Genomic DNA, 1719 nt, shown 5'->3' on the forward strand with positions numbered 1-1719 from the left:
GATCACGATCGCACTCTGCAGTTCCAGGTCATACCTGGGCGGTGGCCTTCCTTCCTTCACGCTGCGTATGAAGTGTAGGAGTAGCTTTGCAAGACTGTGGCCTCTGCAGACTCTCTACTCTGGATTCCGTTCCGAGGTTTGTGGGTTTTTTGGACACGTTTCATCAAACTAGAGGCGGAAAAGTTGGGGTTTGGATTTGGGGTTTTTGGGGGGGGGGGTTTGCTGCGCCGGAATTGGGGCCGCACACTGTGTTTGCTTTGATCGTACGGTTCAACCAACGAAGCGAAGATGATATTTAAGTCACGAAAAAGAGAGGCGAAAGAAAGAAATCGACACTCGTGGAAATGGATAAAGGAGATGTAACGGTCGGATAATGGCATTTGAATTTGGATTTCCTGGCGGTGGAAAGCGAGCAGAGAAGAGGTGATCTGTGAGATCTGATCGTGAAGTTTATTGAAGATTCACGGTCATATTGTGGGCCACCTTTAGCTAACAGAAACCATCGTATACTCTCTGATTAGGAGTTACAAAACGTTAGACCGGAAAAAGCAAACACACCACACCCAACAGAACTTGGGATATGCTGTAAGCTCAGCGTCGAGCGTGAAGCTGAAGTGTGTTTGCGCTGCCTTTTCGTATTTGCGTACCGTTGCCCTTCAATGTTACATGAGTTTGAACAGTCGTTGTGTCGTGTTCAAACTCTTATTAGCACACGGCCTCCTGGGACGTCCTGCAAGCAACGATCAATGGCAAGGGGCGATGCCAGGTGCGTTGTTGGGAATTCCCCACTCCCCGAAATCACACCGAAATCGTGGCCGAAATCCGGTTTCGGAATCTTCGGATTTTGGATCTCATTCAACCTCGATGGAGCGCAGCTCTTTGCCCTTTCAGTGTCAATGGGAACTTACTGTTTGCGTCAGTTCTGCAACTAATCCGTTTTCTTTTCGATCCCGGAGAGTCCCTTTCCGTTTTGGTGTAGGTTTGATGTTCTGGAGTTGGGTTTTTGGGGCTGCACTATGTTCCCGGATACAACACAGACGGGATGGAATGGAAACGGAACGGCCTTTGGAACACGGGAAACACACTCACAGCACCGATTGGAATACGATTTCGAACAACTGATCTTCGGTTGAACGACGACCGAAACGAGGGATCCAGATTCTTTTTTTATGTTCGGGGAAGAGAATTTGGAAATGCAATCCAAAAATGAATGCCGATGGAATGGGAAAACGGGCTCCGGATCCGGCGTTCTGGTGCCACAGCGAGAGAGACACACTTCCGAATTCCGAGACGGATCAGCGCAGACTAGCGCCGAGTGGTGCGGATCGTGCGTGAGCAACTTGATCGTCCCACCGCGACTCGATGGAGAAGAGGAGAAGAGTGAGAAGCGTTGCTCGAACCACTAAGCTCCACGTTCGCAACCGCGCCAGCGAGTCAGAAAAGAGTGGCAGCGAAAGCAACCAACACCATCAACATAACGCTCAGCAGGCGACGACGACGACGACGAGCACGATGATGAGGAGCAACGGAACCCAGAGCCAAACCAACACATACGATCGCCGCTATCCGTGTTCGGAGTGGGAAAGCAGCATCGTATGGTGGTCAAAGGGTTTCCTACGGGGGTGCTGTCGCTGTGGCGGCTGGCTGTGGCAACGGGTAGTGAACTGAACTTTCGCTCAAACCGCGCCACTGTTGCGTAGGCCGATGGGGTGAATCCGG

General features: G+C 51.2%; 1 protein-coding gene across 1 annotated transcript in view; it reads right to left on the reverse strand.

Moving 5' to 3' along the window:
- Nucleotides 1-1297, reverse strand: part of LOC126575173 (clavesin-1-like) — a 5863-nt gene extending 4566 nt beyond the window's left edge. Inside the window, exon 1 of the mRNA XM_050235738.1 lies at nt 909-1297. Coding sequence (XP_050091695.1) covers nt 909 — 1 coding nt within the window. The 5' untranslated portion in view covers nt 910-1297. The remainder of the gene's footprint in view (nt 1-908) is intronic.
- Nucleotides 1298-1719: the final 422 nt, after the last annotated feature.

Source organism: Anopheles aquasalis, chromosome 3 (genome assembly GCF_943734665.1).
Source record: "Anopheles aquasalis chromosome 3, idAnoAquaMG_Q_19, whole genome shotgun sequence".
NCBI lineage: Eukaryota > Metazoa > Arthropoda > Insecta > Diptera > Culicidae > Anopheles > Anopheles aquasalis.